At 36.1% G+C, this 24,462-nt stretch overlaps 1 protein-coding gene across 12 annotated transcripts in view; it reads right to left on the reverse strand.

Moving 5' to 3' along the window:
• TCF12 (transcription factor 12) overlaps positions 1-24,462 on the reverse strand; it is a 382,310-nt gene that overhangs the window by 108,993 nt on the left and 248,855 nt on the right. For all 12 annotated transcript variants that reach the window (XM_045449620.1, XM_045449619.1, XM_045449624.1 and 9 more), the window contains one exon: positions 6,329-6,393. In XM_045449620.1, coding sequence (XP_045305576.1) covers positions 6,329-6,393 — 65 coding nt within the window. The remainder of the gene's footprint in view (positions 1-6,328; positions 6,394-24,462) is intronic.

Here is a 24,462-nt window from a genome sequence, read left to right on the forward strand (position 1 = left end):
TGAATACTACACTGCCTTGATTAGTGTTGCTTAAAACAGTAAGTCTTGAAGTCAGGTACCAAGACCCTCTTCTTTTCTTTTTCAGGATTTTTTTTTGTTTTTTTCAATCCTAAGACTTTCCAAATGAACTTTTAAATAATTTTGTCAATGTCTAAAAAAAAAAAAAGCCTGGGACTGACATCTAAATGATAATGAGTCTTCCAATTCATGAACATGGCATATCTATTTATTTAGATCCTCTTTGATTTCTCCCAGCAATATTTTACAGTTTTCATTGTTGAAGTCTTATAATCTCTTAAGTATATCTCTCAGTATTTTATGCTTTTTTGATATAGATAGTACTTTTTGGTTAGTTTCATTTTCTAACTCTTCATTGGTAGTATGTAGAAATATAATTATGTTTTTAGATTGACTTTGTATCCTGTGACAAAGCTAAAGGATTATTAGTTTACAAGTTTCCTTGAGGATTCCACTGGACTTCTCATGTACACAAACATGTCATCTGCAAATTCAGCTTATTCTTTCAAATTGTCTTTTTTGTTGTTGTTGTTTTTAATTGCCTTATTACACTGGCCAGGACATAAAATTTAGGTCAGGAAAATGGAAATTCTTACCTTCTTCCTAACTTGAGGGGAAGAGGAGTGGGAGGTAGAGGGATATATAGTCTTTCACTATTAAGTATGCTGTTAGATATAAATCATTCATGTATACCTTTTATCAAAGTGAGGAAGCTGCTTTCTATGCTTAGTTTGTTGTGAGGTTTTATCATGAACATTTCATTTTTGCTGAATAACTATTCTACATCTATGGAAACAATCACATTGTTTTTCTCCTTCATTCTGTTAATGTGTCAAACGAAACTAATTTTCAAATATTAAGCCAAACATTACATGTGCGGTTTTATTATTCACTTCATAAAATGAGCTGTAAAGTGTTCCCTCCTTCTGTTTCCTAAAATAGTTTGTATAAGGTTAGTATTATATTTTTCCCTGCGCATTTGAAAGAATTCACCAATGAAACCATGACCTTCAAGCTTTCTTTGTGGGTTTTTTTTTTCTCTCTTACAAACAACTTTTACATCCCCCTTTTTTTATATTTTATTTTACTTTAATTCCAGTATAGTTAACACAGAGCGTCATGTTAGTTTTGGCATACAATACTAACATAGTGATTCAACACTTGTTAGTGTTGAACTAACGCTAACAAGTTTGGGTTTTCCATACAGAGTAGTGATGGAACTCTACTGTTCCATACTGTGATTCAACACTTCCATATGACACCCAGCGCTCATCACTCTTTGTGGGTGTTGGAGATGAACTTATTTTCATTAATAGATACAGGGTTATTCAGACTTTGTTTCATCTTGTCCCTTTTGTAAGTATTTCTCCAAATTTATTTCACCTAAGTTGTCAAATGTACTAAATTAAGTTATTCACAATATTTCTTTATTATGTTTTTCATGTATACATAGTTTACAATGATAACCTTCTTTCCATTCCAAATATTGGTAAATTGTGTTCTTTCCCTTTCTTCCCTCTCCCATTTTATCTTAATCAGCTTAGCTAGGAGTTACTAATTTTATGGGTCTTTTCAAATAACCAAATTCTGGCTTTGTTATTTTTTCTATTATTTTTGTAATATTACATCAATTTTTTGCTCTTTTTAGTATTATTTCCCCCTACTACTTACTTTGTGCTTGTTTTTCTAGCTTCCTAGGGCAGAAACTCAGGTTGTACACTACAGATCTTTTTGAATACAAGCATCTAAAGCTGTACTTTTTTTTTTCTAGGCAGTTTTAGCTGTACCAACACATTTTGTTATATCATATTTCATTATAACTAGTTAGAAATAGTTTCTAAATTCCCTTGTGATTTTTCAAACCACAGATTATTTAGACATAGGTTAATTTCAAAATATTTGATGTTTCTCTAAGTATCTTACTAACATAATTTAATTACTTCTGGTCAGATAATATACTGTATTACTTTCAAAAATTTCCAATCTATAGTTTTATAGATCAGCACATGGTTCAATCCTGTTAAATACAACATGTATCCTAGAAAGGCGTTTAGATTCTTCAATTGTTGGGAACAGAGTTTTATAAATATCAATGAGGTCAAAGTAGTTGACACCAAGTGAACTAAGTTTTTGTGTATTTTGTCAGTTACTGAGAAATATAGGTATTCAAACCATTAACTCTAATTGTGAATTTGTTTATTTCTCTTTAATTCTATCAAATTTTGTTTCACTTATTTTAAAGCTCTGTAATTAGGTATACACCTTTATCATTGTTATATCTTCCTGATGCATTGACTCTTTTATAATTTTATCATTATCATATAGCTGTATATAATGACACTGGTGATAATGAAAAAAGAGGATGGTTAAGCAGCAAATGGTAAGGGTAAATTTCCAAATAACTAAATGCTGTGTTTTTAAAGCTGTCATTTTCTCAGGCATGTGATACGTGAACACTGATGAAACTTAAATCTTCTTGGATAAAACCAAGACCCTGCCTCTTTTAGGTTTGAACATTTGAAGAAAAACTTATACAAACTACTTGGATACATGTTTGTTCACATTAGTGAAAAACTGTTGTGATGATAAAAGGATTTTTCATATCATGGTGAAGAATTATCCTTATTGTTAAAAAAGATGTTGGCTTCTATGTTCTGTGTTGAATCAATTAAAAAAATTCGATTGCACAATGATCTATCATTGTTTCCAGTAAAACGGCTACACCAGTTTCTTTTTAATGGCTCATCAGTTATGGGACTGCCATGAAGGTAATATGAGGAGACTCATTTAGCAACATATTATTACATCATCTTAACATGAAGCAAGGCCCATCAGGCATTATTAAATTAGACTGAATTTTGCAGAATGTCAGCAGCATTTTATGTACATTAATAGCAGAGTTAAATGTTTCCTTGGGGAATATGCTGAAGAAAAATGGTTTCAAAGTGGTGTTTGGATATAATTTTCCAGTCACTGTTTACATTTCCTTCTATTATCATTGCATGGTTAAGATTTTTATGTTACTTGTGAATAGGCAAGACAAAATGACAGCCAATGTTTTACTGTATTTTTGTTTTCTTTGACCCATGATAACAAATACTGTTTGGGATATAGGTTTTTCTTTGAATAGTAGTGACAGATATTTTTTAACTCTTGAATATCCTAAGTTTACTATTTAGGCCTCAGATCAGCTGGTGCCATCCATTATAATTTTGTCTAGCAACTGCAACATAGGCAGAGCTAAGTAACAGTAATAAATAGCAAAGTATTGTTCCTTTCACAGCAAGGAATTCTTTCACTTGTTTTAAGAGCCCTCCTGTCTTCACTGATGTTTTTGCTGCAGTAAAATCTCTCCTCTCTGCTGAATTTTGGGCTTCCTCTTTGTGGTTCATACATTGCTTCTGTGCATTCTTTACCAACAAATCTTTCCCTCACTTGAGTATCTTTAAATTTCTTGTACATAGCAATATTGCTATTTTACATTTCATACATTCCAGTAAACTTGTTTCTCTTTTCCGTAGGCCTGCCTGATCTCTCCAAAATGCAATAAAGAATTGTTAAGCAGTAATCTTATAGCTTCTTCCTTTTTTTATACTCTCTATATGTTTATATTTGGCATATAGAGAACTGGGTTTCTCAAAGTATAATCCCCAGTCCATGTGAATTAGCACTTGCTTAAAATATTAATTCCCAGATCCCTCCTTGGTCAAACAAATTAAGTGAAAGAGTAGTAAGGGCACAGACTAGGAATCTGAGACTGTAACAGCATCAACCGTGTGTTTAGAAGGTTTACCACTTGCTAGATGCACAGTTTTGAGCAAATTACTTAAAACCTCTGGAGAACATCCATTTTTCAGTCTGAAAAACAGGTGTTGTTAAAAGGATTAAACATGATAATGTTTAAAGTTTTTTTTTTTTTTTTTTTTTTTTCATTTTAATTTTGTTTAGAAGAGCGGGGTAGAGGGGCAGAGGGAGAGAGAGAATTCTAAGCAGGCTCCGTGCTTAGCACAGAGCCCAACGTGGGGCTTGATCTCATGACCCTGGGATCATGACCTGAGCCAACACCAAGAATCAGATGCTCAACTGACTGAGCCACCCAGGTGACCCAAATATGATCATGTTCAATTCAATTCCTGGCTCAGCTAGTTCTCAGTAAATGGTAGCAACTGTTATTACAGTGTTATGCATCTAGGTTTAAAGTAAATGTTTTCTGATATGAGAATTAAATCTGGTGTTGTACACCTGAAGCTAATATAACATTGTATGTTAACTATAATGGAATTAAAATAAAAATAGAAACTGTGAAAAAAAGGAATTAAATCTGGTATAAACATATTCATCTTTGGAAAAACTGTTAAGATTCATCTTTGCAAAATTGGAGAATTATATAAATACAGCTTGCCACTAATCCTAACTAAATACCACTACCTTTGCAAAGGGAGTATAAAAAATGTAAGTGGAAACTCATTTATTGTAAGCATTAACTGATTTATTAGATACAGCTGTAGTTTCAAAGAGCTTAGAATCATTTTTTTACCTTAGGTTTAGCAATAGTGCTAACATTAGACCCGTGGCTCTCAAACCTGCTGGTATCTTAAAAATATTAAGGATTCAAAATAGCTTTTGTAAAGTTTATCTCAGGAATGCAAGGATGATTTAACATACCAAAGAAAATCAATGCAAGTCATCATAGTATAGTAAAGTCTTCTAGCTGGCTTAGCCACTACTGGGCACTGTTTCAACTCATTCTGTGCTCTAGCATTTATCCATGTGCACTCTTACATGCATGCTCCCTCCTCACACATACACTTTCCAATCTATATACAGAGATTAGTGAGGATAAAGGAGGAAAGAATCACTGGGGTTATGAGTTACCCGGCTTGCAATAGGGTTGTGCTAAGGATCTTCTCTCACTTCCCAAAGCCAAGTGAGAACTACAAGAGATTTAATAAGGCACATTTCAAGGAACAGCAATAATGACCTTTTCCTTAAAAAAAAAATTTGTTTTTTACATTTATTTATTTTTGAGAGACAGAGCACAAGTTGGGGAGGGACGGTGAGAGGAGACACAGAATCCGAAGCAGGGTCCCGGCTCCGAGCTGTCAGCACAGAGCCCGATGCGGGGCTCAAACTCACGGACTGTGAGATCATGACCTGAGCCAAAGTCAGACGCCCAACAGAACTGAGCCACCCAGGCGCCCCAATAATGATCTTTTCTGATGGGACAGTGAATATAATGACTTGAATAAATAATACAAAAATTTAAAAAAAAACACCAAAATAGCTTTTATAGGTTATATGAATAGAAAAATTGTTAAATGTGCATTTGTTTTATTAAATGCTTTCACAAGTACATGGAATTTAACCTTCAGAGACCTACAAAGTAGGTGGAAGCAAAATGCTAATTCTGTTTCTCAAATGAGGAAATCAACACAGAGATAGGATTTAAGGTTAAAAGACTTGTCTTAGGACTATAGGTCAATAACTTCTAACGATGGGATTTCAACCTAGGTCTTCTGAATCTGAATGGCACAATTATGTGGTATGTATTAAATGGGAAAGTATTGTTAAAATGAGAGTTAAAACTGGCTCATATGCCCATGTCTGAAATTAGGGTGGAACTCATGAAAGGCATGTGAACAGCAGAAAACAAATTTCCTACATTCTGCTTTCCTTTCTTTTCTTTTTAGCTTGATCCTGATGGTAATCTAAAGGTGAATTAAGTATTCAGGATTCTCTCTAAAGATGGGGGGGGGCGGGCAGGGAAGCAGAGAAGATGGCCATTAGTAAAAATGCAATATGCTAAAGGAATGTGAAGAGTTGAAACATTTCCAAGACAAAGAAACTTTTGGAAGCTTAAAGAATTGGTTAGAGTATAGGACTGAAATGAAAATACTCAGAACAATAAGTTTAACATTACAAGATAGAAAAGCTACACAGAGCAAACGTAGGTTCTTCACATAATTATGTCAGCAACTCTGTTCTTTTTATGAGGAAATATGCAAATTCATTTTCAGAAGTGATAAGCATTTTGTAAAAGGGTAGGAGGATAACTTGCTTTGCTTCCACTTAAAATGGAGGTGAGTGTGAAAATCTCTGATGATAGAGAAAGACAGTCTAGTGAACCGGAGAACAGAAACCATTTTAAGTGGAGGGAGAAGAAAATATGTTTAGTTACTAAACTCTTAGCACATTTAGTCACAAATTAAAGGTATAATAGTGAAATAAATCAGATAAATTTCTACCTCCTCTATTAAAGTTCTTATTTGTGTGTTAAAAATGATCTGACTTTTGTATTTATTAAACTTACTTGACAGCCTGGTAATCCGGTGTCTCTGCTGTACAGGGAAAATGAGCCTCTCTCTGACGTTTTTCCTATGAAACAAAAAATATAACTGTATACAAAAATCCTCACTTATTGACAATCAATTCAACTTCTAGACCATTCATAGTAACTATACTGTGATTTGGAAGTACAGAGAACAAATCGGAAACAAGAAGACAAAATCCAATAAATAAAATTTAAAAAGCTTACTATCATTCCAGTTTAACAAATTCTGATTTTTGTAAAATAGCATGTATTTTATTGAATACTTTCTGCTGTGAAACACTGAAAAAATATTCAAAAAAATGGAAAAGAATAGACATCTATATAGCCAACAGTATGATCCATGTACTTGGTAGAGAGAATAACGTTTTCCCATATTTGCTTCACAGTGAACATTTCTCCTCTTCTTCTCTCTTTCTCAGAAATTGAAACAGTGTAGACACAGTTCAAATCTTAACTCAGACCCCAAGGTAACCATCATCAAAAGGTTAGTGTGTATGATCCCCCACCCCCCCCCCGCATATTTTGAAACTGTTAACATATTTATGTACTCAAACAATATATGTTACTGTCTATATTTAAAACATTTATTTTGTGTGTATCTTTAATACATTTAAAGATGGGATTATATAGTATCTATTCCTTTTGAAATCTGCATTTCCATGCAATAGTATGCTCTTAAGATACATGCGGAAAATAGACACCTGGTTTACTCCTTTTTACTGCTATAAAATGTCCTATTATGCAAACATAACCAGTTAATCTATTCCCCTACTGAGAAAGAGATTTAGCTTTTTTGCTATCAGGATGGTAAAACAAATAGCCTTGCACATGCGCATATGTACACATAAGACTTTCTCTAGGATAGACACGGAGAAGTGGAGCTGCTGGATTAAAGAATGCACACTTTCAACTTTACAGGTGTTGCCTTACTATTATCTGATGTCATCATGCCAATTTATACTCTTTACAGAAATGTGTACAAATTCCTTCTGAGACTCTATAGTTCAAAAGTTGGATGGTTAAGTGTTAGAAGTGGTATGCACTGGTTCTAGAGGAAGAGTAGGCAGTACCGATACTGAAAGAAGTTCTTACTTGCTTTTCAATACACCAGAGTTTATGTTCAATACAGTAAATTTACAAATATTACAGATTTTAACTAAAGAGTCGCTCACAGACATGTTGCTTAAACAGATTTCCGTAAGGGGGCATCTGGGTGGCTCAGTCAGTTAAGCATTTGACTTTGGCTCAGGACATGATCTCGTGGTTTCTGGGTTCAAGCCCTGCACCGGGGTCTGCAGTGGCAGTGAGGAGCCTGCCTGGGATTCTCTCTCTCTCTCACACACTCACTCTCTCACTTGCTCTCTGCCCCTCCCCCACTTGTGTGCTGTCTCTCTCAAAAATAAACTTTAAAAAAATAAGAATAAAAATCTTAAAAAAAAAGATTTCTGTAAGGATCACACTTTGATGTTAGTATCAAAGATGGAGACACAAATAAACAATGACAATGGCAGAGCTAATTGTTTTTCTCCATTCCAAAGTAAAAACAGTAACAATGTAACTAAATCTGACCAGTTTTCCAAAATTTTTTAAATTACTAAGGCTAGGGGTGCCTGGGTGCTCAGTCGGTTAAGCATCTGATTTTGGCTCAGATCATGATCTCACGGTTCATCAGTTTGAGCACCACATCAGGCTCTCTGCTATCAGCGGGCAGAGCCTGCTTAGGATCTTCTCTCTCTCTCTCTCTCTCACTCTCTCTCTGCCCCTCCCCCGCTTGCACCCTCTCTCTCAAAAACAAATGAAATTACTGAGGCTATATGAACTTCCTCATAATTGTATACTACAGAGTTATTAGCTTGTCATTATATAAAAATGTATAGTTTATTAATTTAAAAACTCCATACATAGATGGGATGCTCAAAATTATTTACTGATATGGTGCACATAATTTAAAAAAACTTTAAGACATATGTACTAATACCTGATTAATTTCATTGCCATATACATGCCACACTGGCCAAATGATGTAAAATCATACAACTCTAAATTTAGTATGTACTGACCTGTTAGATATAGAAAATAATCCTTGTAATAACAAAGCTAGTTATTAGAAAATACAGTAATAACTCAAGAGTATAATTTCAGAGCCCATTAGACATTATAGCACATGTCTTAAAAAGCACTTACTGGCTATTAGTGATGAAGCACATATTTCAGGTGAAGTAATGCTAACACATAAAAATGCAGATTTATGAGAAAAGGTTAATTAATGTATTCTATTTGTCTCATAGTCTCACCATAAAGCAATATGTTCTACATAAAGTGCTTTAATTTGCAAAATATACATATGGAATAAAATGGAAAAAAAACTGTTAACTCTCTGAGGATCTATCCTTTACAAGCAAGACCGCTTGTAGGAGTCCAGATGATACACAGGGGTTTTGGACTCTACTCTTCTACTCTTGGAATCTGATCTTACAAAACCACAAAAAGATTGTACTTTTGCAACTGTGATACACACACCATTCCTGTGTCTCATCAAAATGGATCAGAAACCCTGCTGGACCAAGAACATGGCAGAGACTGAAGGGAAATGCCTACTCAGAATGACTGGCAGAGAGATTATAAGGTAAAATAAAGAACAGCACACATTTTTGGTTTGGAGGTATTACTTTATTAATCAAATAAACACGTTTATGAGATAATAAAAATCATTCTCAGTACATACCATTTTTTAAAAAGTTCATTTATTTATTTTGAAAAAGAGAGAGCATGGGTAGGGGAGGGGCAGAAAGAGAGAGAATCCCAAGCAGGCTCCACACTGTCAGCAAGAAGCCCAATGCAGGGCTTGAATCCATAAAGTGTGAGATCATGACCTGAGCTGAAACCAACTGAGCCACCCAGGCACCCCAAGAAAATACTGCTTTTGAAAACAAATCATGTACCATATACTTGGCAGAACAGAAATGGGAGACTATATTAACATTTTAATTATTTTTTAATGTTTATTTTTGAGAGTGCAAGTGGGGGAGGGACAGAGAGAGGGGGACAGAGGATCTGGAGTAGGCTCTGCACTGACTGGTAGGCTGACAGCAGCAAGCCCAATGTGAACTCGTGAACGGCAAGAGATCATCACCTGAGCCAAAGCTCAAAGGACTGAGCCACCCAGGTGACCTGACATATTAACATTTTAAACAAATACCATAGAGTTAAAAAAACAAAACAATGCTTGTCTTTTACCACAATATACCACCAACTAATTATTGGCTGAAATACTCAATAGGCCCTTCCTACCTTACAAATTCCTCTTCCTGAAATACTATTTAAACAACTAAGAAAGACTTAAAGCTCAACAACAAGTTAAGGTCTATTATATTTTTACTTTCAAAGGTACTAGATTCCACCCCCCCCCCCCCAACTGTTGGGAAGAAAAGGAAACAAAGTAAGAGATCAATATTAGCTCTGCTTTTAATAAAGTACAGTTTTCAAGTATAATTTTAATTATCTGTGTGGAGGCTACCTGTTATATTATTGAAGAATATGTAAGCTTTTAAACCTACTTTTCTGTGCCTATTAAAATTCCTAAAGTTCTTCCTTTCACAAGGATATTCAAATCAGAGAGAATGAAAACTAATTTAACATAAGCTAAAACCATTACAGAGAAGTTTCTTCTGAGATGGAAGGCTGATAGCTTGTTTTTAAAATGATACTTAACCTATTCAAATGAGATTTTGAAATGTAAATACATTTTTATTTCACCTTTCATTTATTAGGAACTAATTATTTCTGAGGGACTTAGAAATTTGGTTACACTTGAAATAGAATAATGCATACTCTCAGTCTGAGATTTAGAAGACATTTATCTTTAATTCTTTCACAATTACTTTTTTTAAGAACTATTTTCATGAATTAAAATTAATCTCTATTTTATCTCAGGTGTCTGACAAATAACAACTTTTGGCTACCGTTTTACAGTTTTCTGCTAAATAATATATATGAAAGCTGTATGTAGATAATTTTAATATATGTCAACTGAACACAGCTGAAGAACTGTTAGTAACTGGCATGTATCTAATTTCCCTTGAATGGTGAAGGATCCATACCATCAGATCAGCTAAAAAAACCCCCAAGATGTCAGCCTAGAGAGGAGAGAATCTGAAAGAAGTGCAGTCTCTGTACTTTTTATATTTGCAGAACTATCATGCTAAGATGGAATCAAAATTACACTATCTGGTCCTAGTGAAGAGACTTAGGAAGAGGATAAAAGTAAAGACATGCATTCCTTTACCTTGTTATAAGGAAGAAGTCTCAGAAAACAGAATTTCCAATAGTAAAATTACTAGTGTGCAGAAAATTATAGAATATTCCTGCTGTTCTTACTAGTAAAGAGATTTGGGGAATAATTAGCTCTTTTATTGTGGGTTTATTTATTAATGCTGTGGAAGATTTAAGAGACACTTTTGGCAACCAAGTTACTACTAGTAAATCACAGTGAGTTCATGTTTACTGAACGTTTGGGTATTTTATAATGAAATGGTCATTCAAATATTTTGTTTACTTTTTCGTACTGGATTGTCATTTACTTGCTGATTTGCAGGAGTTTCTCAAGTATTTTTGATACAAGACCTTTTATTGTCTCTATGTAAATATTTTCATCCTCTTAATGGTGTCTTTGGATAAACAAAAATTCATTTTAATGTAGACTAATTTGTCCATTTTTTTTATATGTACTGTTTAAAAAATCTCTGCCTATTCCAAGGTCACAAATCTGTTTTTATTTTTCTGTGCTTTCTTCTAAAAGCTTTACTGCTTATCTTTCACATTTAAACCTGAATTTGGTTTTTGTGTATGTTGGTGGTGGTGGAGGGATGTCAAGATACATGTTTTCTCCACAGAGATATCCAAGTGACTTCAGAACTGTTTACTGAAAAGATGATCTACATCTTCAAAGTATCATCATGGCTACTTATGAAGAACAAGCTGTAGGGGAACAAGTGGAAGCAGGGAGACAAATTAGAAAAGTACTGAAATAATCCAGATGAAAGCTAATGATGGCTTTAGTCCTTCCAACTCACTGAGACAGGTACTATTAAGTCCCTATTTTACTAATGAGAAATAATTTGCCCAAGGTCACAGAATTACTAAGTAGTGAAAAGAACCTAAATACAGGGCTGACCCCAAATTCTTAACAGAATACTATACTGCACTGTTCTTCAATGGAGGTTCAGGACACAATTCCCAGATTCAGCTCATGTACATACGCAATTGGTGGGGCCCAAATATAGTACAGAAATTTTTCTCTATTTAGCCCTCTAAGCAGCCTCTACCAATGAAATGATTTGGCACTATCTATTCTTGCTGAAAAGAGGGATGGATGAAAAATCATCCCCAAAATGATTGGCAGCAAAACCCAACTACTCCAAGGATTGGTTTTGGGTACAGAACATGGTCACTTACGCTGCCTTCACTCACAAGTAACTGCTGTTCTTTTTAGTTCTCACAAAGGGCATAAGTTAATGTTTTCCTTAATTTGAAATACCTGTTAGAAAAATACTTATTCTGATCTCATTTCATTTTTCTGGGTCTCAGTTTCCTAGTCTGTAAAATGAACAAGTTGGACAAGATCAGAAGGTGTGTAACAACATCTCGGGAGGCTGGGGCCCAAGTAGAGATTTATTTTTGTGTATATATTTAAAACAATTAAAAAATTTAATTGCAGTGGTAGCCATGAAAAAGCACCTTGCAAAGCTCCTACTTCCGGGAATGTAACTGACTGAGAGATCCAGCTGCTATGCTCTGAAATGATTACTTCTGCAGTGAGGCCCACTTGCTTCCATCAACATGCTTTGACAGAGTATGTGGGGGGGAAAAGCACACTTCTTCCTGGGGGACATACATTTCTATGTTGACCAACTTTGGCTCAAGAACTCCCGGGCTGCTGTACTGAACCCTCCTTAGGGTGCACAGCAGTCAAGGACTCTTCCACTCTCTTTCACTCTCAGAGTCTTCAGATTACTGCAGGCAAGGTGACAGGAACCAGCATTTGCAGACTAGTTATTACGTGCAAGGCAGTGTGAAACATGCTTTACTTACATTGCTGGTACCACTGCTAGTTGTATTCTTCTTCCTACTAGAAATACTCCTAATGCCGAAGAGTGATTGAAGGAATCTGGTAACAGGTATGAGATATGACAGTAAAACTGCAAGATCTCCTACAGATCTCAATCTACTGGCTGTAGAAGCCTTCCCTGTAATACAATCCTGGCCTATATGCTCTATTCCTAGCAATTCAAAATAACGTTTTTATAAAGAAATGGCCAGGGACAAAGATATTATGGAAGGTAGAGCTGGCTCAGCATTTATTTCTGAAGCAGTCTAGTGAATACCTGAAGTTCAGTAATTTTAATGAATAGATACTATTTAAGAAATATTGACTTCATGACTTAATGGCACAAATCAGAACAGTTTCCCTATTTGTCTGAAAGCCAGTATTATTTCAATGTTCATTTTTGTAAGGCATACTGAATTGCACTCATAAATTCAAATTCACCCCATCAGCTATATTTTAAGTGGGCAGAATTAGACTGATTTTTCTTAAAAGATAAAGGCTTAACCTAGAAAAAGAATCCTTGGATGTTTCAAACTGAAATATTTTATTACATATAAATCATGAGAACTTTTCCAGATTTAGTTTTCAGAGGAACAATGTGAAATCCCTACTTAGGCCAATCTAAATATTTGGGCATAAATCTAAATATGATCACAGTTTTATGAGCAGACTGTCTTCCTCCCCGCTTAGGTATCTTTGAAAAATCATTATTTACCTAACCTCTTTGCTGATGGAGAAGCTTTTCCTCTTCTTTTGTAGAAGAACACTACCACAAGTTTCATACAATTTCCATCACACCAACCACCCAGAGAAACATAAAAACACACTATCCTACAAGGTGGGGAAATCTATAATGCCATTTGGTATACAGCAGAGCAGAGACTTAGGATTCTGGTTACTGGATTCATCTCTTGGCTCTTGCTTCTCTCGTACTGAGTGAACTAAGCAAGTTACACGTCATTTAACATCAACGTCCCCACTCACTCTTTTAGGAAAATCAGCTCAGTAACATGTACCTCACACAGGCCTGCACAGTTTAATTAATGCTTATAAAGTATTTGGAAATTCTTGTCTCAAAGAACCGAGGCCAATGTTAACTATTGGTATTACTGACTTCATGTGGGTAGCAATCGGCTCAAACTTACACACAAAAAATCTAGAAAGGATCTCAAACTAACAGATTATTTTTTTAAAGAAAAGAGAGAGACAGAGGCGTTTAACATAAATGCCTATTTTCTTTCACAACCATTTGTTTAAGTATTATTGGCTAACATTTGTGCCAAGTGCGCTGCTGGCTACATTGAAGATACTTAAATATCTAGTGCCAACAAGCACAGCTGCCGGACTCTCTCTGCCCTCCTCTTGTTCACTCCATGCCAAATTACTCACACAGCTATGAATGATGAGGCAGCAGCACAGGAAACTGCCAAGTGTGAGTGAGATTAGTGATAAACCAGAGGATCCCTATAGAGGTCAGTGATTAGCAAGTTCCCACTTGTAATCACTTTTCTAACCCAGCCTCTATCTCATCACTTATTTAATCTTAACTCTGCACCAACTTCCTGTGACAGGCATCAGAACCGTAAGCAGGTTCCCAATCAAAAATTCCTGAAGAACTGCTAAGGTACCAATAAAGTATCTCATTATCCTTGGTAAGAGCATACAGTCATATATGGGTAATTTGAATAGGCTTTAGAAATGGCTTCTTGAGACTAAAACCGGAGATGAAGTAGACCAGGATGCAAACATTCACCAGTCCAGCTATTTTCCTCTATGTTCTCCACGACTTCCTAAAAATCAGATTCACACAGTAAATATATATAAATAGACAAGGATGAGAAGGTTTCCATAAAACAGTATGTTTGCCTTTCAGCCCTGAGAATGCCCAGAGAGAACATTAAAATGCATAACTCAATATAAGGGAGTGTGGTTGATAGGTAGATTGGAAATTAGGAATGAAAAAACAGAGTAGAATAAGATTGTGATCAATTTTAGTAATCTTTCAAAACTTTATGGGTCATTTTATGGTTCACTTTTGCCACACATGGAATACATAACAAGGTATTCATTATAGGTAGCTCAAAATCTAAACGGCCCTTCTGTGAGACATTTTAGTCAATAATTATATTTTCAAATTGTCCCTGAACACATATTTACATCTGTATTGTATTGTTGCTTCTCTTTAGGTTAAGAATTTAAGTGTTTTCTCACTTAATGTCTCCATACTTCCCTAACCACATGTTGTTTAGAACTTAGAAACAAATTCATTTCATTTTTATACCAAGCCGAAATATTACAGAACTAGGAATTATCTCTTCATCCTTGGCTGCATTTCATGATAAAACATGGTGAATGCATATTCTTTAAAAATAATCAAATAACTTTTGTATCTTAATTTTTATCCCATTCTTAAATAAAAAAGGATTTCAAAATATTCATTTGAGGTTTTACAACTTTCTAGGGACTAAACTGAGCCAAATTTCAACACCTTAATTTTAGTCTACTCCCCTTTTCCCAAAATAAAAAAAGAAAATCAGGTTAAACTCATATCAACAAATTATTTGGCTGGGGAAAGAGAGGGGGGCATATTTTCAAAACGGTCCTGGTAATCATACTTCAGTCTGACATACTGTTTCCACCAAATCCTTATATAGATGCTTCTCTCAGAAATTTCTTGTATCATACAATGATAAACAGAATATTAAGCTCGTTGTTAATTCCTGTGATTTTTCTCACAACTTTCTGTATTTTGGCTGTTTAATTTAAATCATGACCTTACCACGCAAGGTCAATGTCTGTTTTTTATGGCACTTGGGGACCAGAAGGCAGATGCCACTTGTTTAGGAACACTGGTCTGGAATTCTAGACTTGTTTTGTTTGCATGCCAGGGACAGATTCTACTCTAAGGCTCTATCTATGGCATACAGCCACACGGAGACACAGACAGTATAAGAAAACTGTGCTCTAAAACAGTGGATAATAAATGATTGTTAATTGGCTAGTTTCCCTTGACAGCAAGAACTGGAATAGAAAGAAAGGAACTAATCAATGGAACTGCTACCATTCACCAACTATGTAGTCAGAAACAGAGTAGTAAAATGAAACAAGCATGGAAATGAAGAGTCAGAAGGGTCTATTCCTGTCTCTGCTATGAAGTAGCTGTCTGAAACAGGTAAGTTGTTAAACTCGCCAGGCCTCAGTTTCTTCACTTGGAGAATGGGGTGGAGTAGAGCAAATTTGATTTGGGATATCTCTTTCTGTTTTAATATCCCATCAAACTAGCATGCCCATCTATTTTGCTATTAATCAAGCACTCTGCTTCTGACAGAATGTAGATCTGTGAACCACCAGTAGTAGGAGGAAGAAGATAAACTGCTAAAAAATACAGAGAGTTTTGCAGGAAGGGTAAATTCAACAACACAAGAAACAACAGGTGTTGGCGAGGATGTGGAGAAAGGGAAACCCTCTTGCACTGTTGGTGGGAATGAAAACTGGACAGCCACTGTGGAAAACAGTATGGAGGTTCCTCAAAAAGCTAAAAATAGAACTACCCTACAATCCAGCAATCGCATTACTCGGTATTTACCCAGAGAATACAAAAATACTAATTCAAAAGGATACATGCACCCCAATGTTTATAGCAGCATTATCTACAATAGTAAAATATGGAAACAACCCAAGTGTCCATTGGTTGATGAATGGATAAAGAAGTGGTGTATATATACAATGGAATCCTACTCAGCCATTAAAAAAGCATAAAATCTTGTCATTTGTGATGGCAAGGAAGGAGCTAGAGAGTATTATGCTGAGCAAAATAAGTCAGTCAGAGAACGACAAATACCATATGATTTCACACAAATGTGGAATTTAGGAAAGAAAACAAAAGAGCAAAGGCGGGGAGAGAAGAGAGGCAAACCAAGGAACAGACTCTCAACTATAGAGAACAAACTGATAGATGGTTACCAGAAAGGGGGGTGGGTAGGAAATGGGTTAAACAGGTGATAGGGATAAAGGAGTGCACTTGTGATGAGCACCAGGTGATGTATGCAAGTTTTAATCACTATACTGTACACCTGAAACTAGTAATATTACACTGTATGTTAACTGGAATTAAAAAAAAAAACTTAAATGTTAACTGGAATTTAAAAACAAACTTTAAAAAGGGACTTCTGGAATAATGTACAGTTAAAAAAATAATGTGTATAAGCAGTTTATCATACATTTGTTTAATACATTGAGGTATTTTACTGGAGGAGCCAAGATGGAAGAACAGCATGGAAGTTTTTTTGTGTCTTGCGTCCATGAAATACAGCCAGATCAACAGTAAACCATCCTGCACACCTAGAGATATTTTACTGTGAATACGGTATGTTGAATATGACAAACTGAAGTCAGTATACTTAGGGTTACCAAGACTTTATTTTATTTAGATTAAGAAAAGCTCTGAATGTTAATAAAATTTCTCACTGGAGCTCAACACCCTCCACCTATCTAATGCAGAAAGGTAAGCACTTTGCACACCACAGAAAATACACAGATACAGAGCAAATGAAAGGAGATGATTCTATTTTGTTGTAACACATGAGAAAATGGCCAAAAGGGAGTCTTAAATTCCCTCTGTGGTCTGCTAAGATTTACATATGATTCTTGCTACATAATAGATACTGAGGGCAAAATATGAGACATTCAGTTTTCCTTTCTTCTTTTTTGAAAATGTTTATTTATTTTGAGAGAGAGAAAGAGAGAATATCCCAAGCAGGAGATGTGATGTGGGGCTCTATCTCATGAATCGTGAGATCACAACCTTAGATGGAATCAAGAGCTGGATGCTTAATCGACGGAGCCACCCAGGTGCCCCAACACACTCAGTTTTCATTGAGTGGCTTCCAGTATTGCATGCAATTTACTGCCATCCTACCTTTGCAATTTGAAAACAGGTAAAGGCTGACCTCAAGTGCTCAATGAGTTATAATCCAAATTAATTTGTGAGTCAGGCATAAATCAAAATAAATATTTTACATATCAACTCATTATAAATGGCTATACAAATCAATTTTAAGTCACAGAAGAGCTGTATATAATATTTGTGGAAAGGAGGAATGAAGGAAGAAAGACTGACGAAAAGAAAAAAAAACTGTAATAATTTAGGGAGGAGGTATGGGCAAGTGATTATGAACAGAGACTCTGGATGCAGACTAAGTAGGTTTAAATTCCCATTCTGGAGTAATATTGGCTTTCAGACAAATAGTATTTTATTTTGTATTTTAACGAAGTCATTGAAACAGATTATTCTCTAACCTCACTGTACTTTAGTTGCCTCAAGTGTGAAATGGGATAGTAACAGTTTTACTTCACTGTTTTTTTGTGAGGATAAAAATGTACTGACAAAGTGCTTAGAAAAAATGGAAAACACAAGATAAGGCCTAATTAGATATTAGTTATTATTCAAATCAAAACCATACTGAGATACCACCTCATGCCAGTCAGAGTGGCTAAAGTGAACAAATCAGGAGACCACAGATGCTGGAGAGGATGTGGAGAAACGGGAACACTCTTGCACTGTTGGTGGGAATGCAAACTGGTGCAGCCGCTCTGGAAAACAGTGTGGAGGTTTCTCAAAAAATTAAAAATAGATCTACCCTATGACCCAACAATAGCACTGCTAGGAATTTACCCAAGGAATACAGTAGTGCTGATGCACAGGGGCACTTGTACCCCAATGTATATAGCAGCACTTTCAACAATAGCCAAACTATGTAAAGAGCCTAAATGTCCACCAACTGATGAATGGATAAAGAAATTGTGGTTTATATATACAATGGAATACTACTTGGCAATGAGAAAGAATGAAATCTGGCCATTCGTAGCAATGTGGATGGAACTGGAGGATATTATGCTAAGTGAAATAAGTCAGGCAGAGAAAGACAGTTACCATATGTTTTCACTCATGTGGATCCTGAGAAACTTAACAGAAGACCGGGGGGAGGGGAAAGACGGGAAAAGAAGTTACAGAGAGGGAGGGAGGCAAACCATAAGAGACTTAAAATACTGAGAACTGAGGGTTGATGGGGGGGGGGGTGGGGGAGAGGGGAAAGTGGGTGATGGGCATTGAGAAGGGCACCTGTTGGGATGAGCACTAGGTGTTGTATGGAAACCAATCTGACAATAAATTATATTTAATAAAAAAAAGATACTATTTTTTTAATGAAATACATTGACTAAAAAAATCTATGTATGTGTATCTTGAATATCAACGGTTGATGAAAAAGGCTTAAACAGAGAAGAAAAAGAAAGGCAGATTCCAAGGAAATAATTTAAAGGAAGTTTTGGACACTTTAAAAGGTTTGAGAATTCTTTATGCTTTTCCTTTCATTAAATTTCATTAAAGGTTGATGGCCCCACTCTTCCTTTAGCATTCATGAGTGGGTCTATCTCTACCACTATCTGTATACTTAGCCACAATTAAGTTTCTTTTTAAAAAAAATTTTTTTTTTTTTTTACATTTATTTATTTTTGAGAGACAGAGAGAGACAGCATGAGCAGGGGAGGAGCAGAGACAGAGGGAGACACAGAATCAGAAACAGGCTCCAGGCTCTGAGCTGTCAGGACAGCGCCTGATGTGGGGCTCGAACCCACGAACCGTGAGATCATGACCTGAGCCGTAACAGACTGAGCCACCCAGGCGCCCCAATAATTAAGTTTTTGTTCACATTTGAAATAAAAAGATTTACCAAAGAAAGCATGCATGATATGGAAAAGGTTGTAAGGGATCTGAAGAGATTTGAAGGTATAAAACATAATCTAAAATGAATTTTAACAGAGTTATAGATTCTTTAACAAAGTGGGGACAGAATAGACAGGCTCAGTGTAATCCTTAACCTGCTTATTCTCTTTTTCCCAGAGGCTGGGGAAAATGGGACTACTTTGGGTCGATGGTTCTAAGCTACTGGATTCAATATAGCTTGGTTGTTGTCTGAAGCTCATGGGGGAAGTAGGAGCAGACCACCCTGATTAGATAAAAAGGTGTTACAGAGCATTAGTGTGTAAAGAGATGTTGTGATGTTCACTATTTAAATGTTTTCATCTAAGGAAGAACCTGTAAGTACAAAAACCACTGGAAAATATAGAAAATAAAGAGTAAAAACCTTGTTTTCAATCTCTTGTTACTCTGTGTGCTTCGACTATATACATTTAATACAATTATTGATATCATACGATTTAAATCTACCATTTTGTTAGTTGTTTTCTATTTGTCTCATGTGTTATTTCTTTTTCAGCCTGCTTTTGAATTGAGTATTCCAGTTAGTCTTTCCTACTGGCTTTTATTATATTAGTAGAGTTTGCCCTCAATTTACAAAATCTATCTTTAATTAATATGATCTACCTTTAAGTAATTATGTAAGAGTGTAAGAATCTTTCAATAGTATACTTCCGCTATCCTCCCCTCCATCCTTTGGGTTAATGTTGTCACACAGTTTACTTTTACATATTTATATACCCCACATACAGTATTACTATTTTTGCTTAGAAATTTTATTATTTTATAGTGTGATTAAAAATAAGAAAACATGGGCCTCCTGGATGGCTCCATTGGTTGAGCATCTAATTTGATTTCGAGCATTTAACCCAAGGTCATGGGACTGAGCCCCACATCGGGCTCTGTGCTGAGCAGGGAGCCTGCTTAACATTCTCTCTCTCTCTCTCTCTCTCTCTCTCTCTCTCTCTCTCTCTCCCCCTCTACCCCACTCACTCACTCTCTCTAAAAAAAATAAAAGAAAATAAAAATAGGGGCACCTAGGTGGCTCAGTTGGTTGAGTGTCTGACTTTGGCTCAGGTCACGATCTCATGATTTTTGAGTTCAAGCCCTGCATTGGGCTTTGTGCTGACAACTCAGAGCCTGGAGCCTGCTTTAGATCCTGTGTCTCCCTCTCTTTCTGCTTCTCCCTCACTCATTCTCTCTCTCTCACTCAAAAATAAATAAAAATATTGAAAAAATAAATAAAAATAAAGGTAAATTTTGAAAATAAAGAAAAGTGTTTTTTACACTTACTTTCATTTTTACCGATTCTGAAGCTCTCATTTCTTTTTATAGATGAGCAGTTGGCATACTATGAACCGAAGTTGGCCTGCTTCCTGTTTTTGTAAATAAAGTTTTATTGGAACACAATCACATCCATTTATTATGTATCATCTATGGCTGCTTTGGGACTATAATGGTGGAGTTAAGTAGCTGTGACAGAGATTTGTCTAACTTACAGAGTTTCTGGCCCTTTATGGGAAAATTCTGCTGAGTCCTGATGCACATCCAAGTTTCTGTATAGTGTCACATTCCCTCTGCCTAAACAATTCTATTTTAGTTACTGTACCACAAGTCTGCTGGGGATTTTTGTGTATCTGAAAAAGTCTTTGCCCTCAGTAAAAAAAAATATCTTCAATTAACATGTAATTCTTGATTGACAGTTTTTCTTTTTTTAAAGTAATCTCTACACCCAACATGACCCCAAGGATCAAGAGTTGGATGCTCCACTGACTGAGCCAACCAGGTACCCTACTTTTTACAATTTTAATAAATAATACTTTAGAGATGTTACTCTATCCTCTTCTTAACTCAAAGTTTTTTTTTTTTTTTTTAATTTTTTTTTTCAACGTTTATTTATTTTTGGGACAGAGAGAGACAGAGCATGAACGGGGGAGGGGCAGAGAGAGAGGGAGACACAGAATCAGAAACAGGCTCCAGGCTCCGAGCCATCAGCCCAGAGCCCGACGCGGGGCTTGAACTCAGGGACCGCGAGATCGTGACCTGGCTGAAGTCGGACGCTTAACCGACTGCACCACCCAGGCGCCCCTTGACTCAAAGTTTTTAATGAGGTGTCTGCTATAGTTTATTTTTATTGCTGACTATATATATATGTATATATATATATATGTATATATATATATATATATATATATATATATATATATATATATATATATATATATGTTTTTCTGTCTCTGGCTGCCTTCACGATTTTTTCTTTATTCCTGGTTTTCAGCACTTTGAATACGATAATTCTAGGCATGTGTGTATGTTTTGTTTTTTTTAATCCTGGATCTTTTAACTTTTTTCTCTTCCTCAACATCTGAGACTTCAGTCACACATGTATTAGGCTGTCATTGTCCCATAATTCTGTCTTTTATCACTCTTTGTGCTTCAGTTGGGTTTATAGTCTACTGATGATCCTAAAGGAATTCTTCACCTTAGTATGTCTTTTATTTCTAGTATTTCAATTAAATCCTTATTATTTCCATTTATTTGCTAAAAATCCCCTACTTGTGCATGTTGTACACCTTTTCCACCATATCCTTTAATACGTTAATCAGAGTTACTTCAAAATCCTTGTCTGATAGTTCCAACGTGCATCATCTTTCAGTCTGGTTTTGCTGATTATTTTGCCTTTTGACCTTTCTTCACTTTGCTTATGTGCAAATCTTGTAATTTTGACTGAATGCAAGACCACTGTGTATAGAAGAGCAAAGAATGAACTAAACAGTATTTAGGTCTGGAAATAAGCATGCCTCTTCTTGTTTAAGGCCTTTGGTGTGGAAAAATGAGTCAAATTAATCAGGAGTCTAGCTGAATATGATTGTTGTGTGGTTACCTTCAGTTGATCAGAGGCTTCAACTCCCTCTAATGATTGGCTGCTTTTGCCTAGTACTTAGCACATGGCTGGGGTGCTGTAGGACTTTTTTCAGTTAATATTTCATCCTCAGCTTTCAACAGATCCTATAAAACCTGTGCCCCAGAGTGTGTGTCTCTCCATGCTTTTGCCTCTCCCATAGTGGTAGACTGCTGTTGCTTTCCTATCCCTCATCTCTTCTTCCCTATAAGAGTGAAACTCTGCTTTACATCTAAAGATGACCTTGGGTTGGAGTTTTCACTACTGTCTAACAGGCAGGAGACCTATACTTGGCATGTGCATAAGATCTTAGGTCTAAGATGAGTTTCCTCTCCTCCCCAATCAATGTGTCTTAGCCTGTGTCCTTTGGGCAAGAGGCTTTTTGCTGCCTCTTCTTAAAGCAGCTTAGAGGTCTCTCAGTACTTAGGGTTTGGGGATGTTGGTATGCTTTTCTCCTTTTCCCACAATGACAGCTGATCAGCTCCTGCCTGCCTACAACATCAACAGAATGAATTCTCTTCACTCTCCTGCTCTACCCCAAATCCTTGTGAGTATGCAGTAGTGGTCTGAGGGAAAAAGCCTGAGGTGAGTGTGAAATCCCTTTTGAACTGTTCTTTTGTTAGCTTCCCCTAGCTATTTCAAACTGATATGCCGCTAGTCTACAACTGGCCTTCTGTTTAAAATTTTAGATGATTCCTCTTACCTGCTTGTGTTGTGACTGGTATGACATCTTATTCTCCCGTGGTTTGCCACAGGCAATACAGTTTATATGTTTCACTGCTCCTTAGAATTCAGGTCACATGACTGCCTTGCAATTTCAGTTCTCTCATGGATTCAAAAGAGAAATTTGTAGCTTTCAGGCTTTTCCTTTCTCATCATTAAGCATGGAAATGACATTTTTTGCAGCTTTCCACACCCTATGTAAAAGCTAGATGTCCTGTGATCTTCATTTAGGATAGTTTGTTTCCAGGTCTGCAAATTCACTGATCTTTTCTTCAGTGGTGAATAATCTTCTGTTAATCCCATCCAGTGTATTTTTCATTTCAGGTACTGTATTTTTTTTTTTTTAATTTTTTTTTCAACGTTTATTTATTTTTTTGGGACAGAGAGAGACAGAGCATGAACGGGGGAGGGGCAGAGAGAGGGAGACACAGAATCGGAAACAGGCTCCAGGCTCTGAGCCATCAGCCCAGAGCCCGACGTGGGGCTCGAACCCACGGACCGCGAGATCGTGACCTGGCTGAAGTCGGACGCTTAACTGACTGAGCCACCCAGGCGCCCCATCAGGTACTGTATTTTTTAACTCTACTCATTCTAATTTCCATATTCATGTTTTTCTCTACATTTCTGAGCTATGGAGTGTATTTACGTCAGCCATTTTAATACCCTTGCTTGCTAATTCCACCATCTCTGTAATTTCCTGCTCTATTGTTTCTACTGATGAATTTTATTCTTGGTTATATAGTTTCCTGCTTTTTGTCATGTTTGGTAATTTGACATTATGAAGTTCACGTTTTGGGGGTGCTACATTTTGTTGTATTCCTTTAAAGAATATTGGACTTTGTTCTTGTAAGCAGTTAAGTTACTTGGAATCAAGTTTGGTCCTTTTCCAAGGTTGTCTTTAAGCTTTGTTAAGGCAGGTCCAGAACAGCCTTCAGCCCAGAGCTAATGTAGACTCACCAACATAATACCCTACTGAGGACTCTACACAATGCCATTTATTATGAGATCTTTGCACTTTCGTTGGCTGGAAGGAGGACTACTCCTAGCTTTGTGTGAGTTTCGGGAATTGTTCAGCATTTTCCTTTCAAATGATTCAAGCATACACAAATAAGTATTTAGTCGAAGACTTGAAGACTTTGTTCTGCAGATCTCGAGTTCTTTCTCTATGATCTTTCTCTATGATCCCTCCTTTTTGCCCTGCAATTTTGACCAAATGAGGCTTCCCTGAATTCTGTTTGATTTCCACTCCCCATTGCTGTGGCCTAGCAGCCAGTTGGAGAATTGTGGAATTCACCTCATTTATTTCCTTTCTTTCATGAACCATCTACTGTCCAATGTCTCAGAACTAACATTTAATCAGGACTAATATGAAAATTCCTGAACTTTTTACACCTCTTGAAAATTCTTCCACCAGCCCCGCCCACAGAAACATCAAAAAACAAAACCAAAAAACAAGACATTCTCCCAGTCCTTCTCTTGCAAACCCATTTTTTAAAAACCAGAAAGCTAGAACACAGCAAACCTTGACTCCAATAAATAATTAGACTTTCCTATTATTAAACTGCTCAGAGAAGTGCATATGGTAGAAGATAAATAACAAAACGGATTCCAAATTTGTTATTCTT

The sequence above is a fragment of the Leopardus geoffroyi genome, chromosome B3, assembly GCF_018350155.1.
Source record: "Leopardus geoffroyi isolate Oge1 chromosome B3, O.geoffroyi_Oge1_pat1.0, whole genome shotgun sequence".
In the NCBI taxonomy this organism is placed as follows: domain Eukaryota; kingdom Metazoa; phylum Chordata; class Mammalia; order Carnivora; family Felidae; genus Leopardus; species Leopardus geoffroyi.